This window comes from Peromyscus eremicus, unplaced genomic scaffold (genome assembly GCF_949786415.1).
Source record: "Peromyscus eremicus unplaced genomic scaffold, PerEre_H2_v1 PerEre#2#chr22_unloc_1, whole genome shotgun sequence".
NCBI lineage: Eukaryota > Metazoa > Chordata > Mammalia > Rodentia > Cricetidae > Peromyscus > Peromyscus eremicus.
In genome coordinates this window covers 1,948,504-1,949,754 of record NW_026734286.1, presented here as the reverse complement: position 1 = coordinate 1,949,754, position 1,251 = coordinate 1,948,504, and the positions used below count along the sequence as shown (strand labels likewise).

At 43.3% G+C, this 1,251-nt stretch overlaps 1 protein-coding gene across 1 annotated transcript; it reads left to right on the top strand.

Annotated features, from left to right (window-relative positions):
- The first annotated feature begins 295 nt into the window (after positions 1-295).
- LOC131900617 (small ribosomal subunit protein eS7-like) lies at positions 296-947 on the top strand. The gene has a single exon (XM_059251918.1). It carries the CDS (start codon positions 324-326, stop codon positions 906-908), a length of 585 nt encoding a protein of 194 aa, XP_059107901.1. The 5' UTR covers positions 296-323; the 3' UTR covers positions 909-947.
- The last annotated feature ends 304 nt before the right edge of the window (positions 948-1,251 follow it).

Below are 1,251 nucleotides of genomic sequence, written 5' to 3'. Positions count from 1 at the left end.
AACATTTACTCTGCAAAATGGGTGTAATATGGCCTGTTCCACATAAATCTTTATAACCTACAGAAATGGAAGTATAATACCATTTACACAAACAAAACAAACAAACAAAAAACTTCCATCCCAAAGACAATTGTTTACCAGAGGGAAAGGTGCCTTAGCATGTCAAAGAACATCATTTTGTCTCCTGTTACAGGTGTGTCTCTTATTGCCTCTGACAAAAGGCACTGGGATTCTGCACTAGCAGGCTGATAATTATCATGCAATAGAGTCATTAAAAATAACAACATCGCTCTTTCTAAGCCGGCACTCCGTAAGGATGAGCCATGTTCAGCTCCAGCGCCAAGATCGTGAAGCCCAATGGCGAGAAGCCCGACGAGTTCAAGTCTGGCATCTCCCAGGCGCTGCTCGAGCTGGAGATGAACTCCGATCTCAAGGCGCAGCTGCGGGAACTGAACATCACCGCGGCCAAGGAAATTGAAGTTGGTGGTGGCCGGAAAGCTATCATAATTTTTGTACCAGTTCCTCAGCTGAAGTCTTTCCAGAAAATCCAAGTCCGGCTGGTTCGTGAATTGGAGAAAAAGTTCAGTGGGAAGCACGTGGTCTTCATTGCTCAGGGGAGGATTCTGCCCAAACCAACTCGGAAAAGCCGCACGAAAAATAAGCAGAAGCGCCCCAGAAGCCGCACCCTCACTGCGGTGCACGATGCCATCCTGGAGGACTTGGTCTTCCCAAGTGAGATTGTGGGGAAGAGGATCCGCGTGAAACTGGATGGCAGCCAGCTCATAAAGGTTCATTTAGACAAAGCCCAGCAGAACAACGTGGAGCACAAGGTTGAAACTTTTTCTGGTGTGTATAAGAAGCTCACAGGCAAAGATGTTAATTTTGAATTCCCAGAGTTTCAGTTGTGAAGAAAATGACTGAATAAAGTGTCATTCATAGTAAAAAAAAAAAAAAAAACAAAAAAACAAAACATCATTTTGGGCATTAATGTATCCTTGTTGTTTCACCAAAGTCTTAGCTTGATTTAAAATCTTGAAGTCTCCCCAAGGCATCTTATTACTCTTTCTTTTGGGCTATCTGGTTTTGATGGGTTGTCTAATATCTTTAGATATTTAATTTGTCTGGTGATCTCCAGGATGCTGTCCTCACCACATGTGTTTAAGCAGGTGCCACATAAGACTTGGTTCAATATTTGGAAAAACTCAAGCATAACATCGTCCTGAGGTTAAAAGATCACCAAGCCCTTACCAC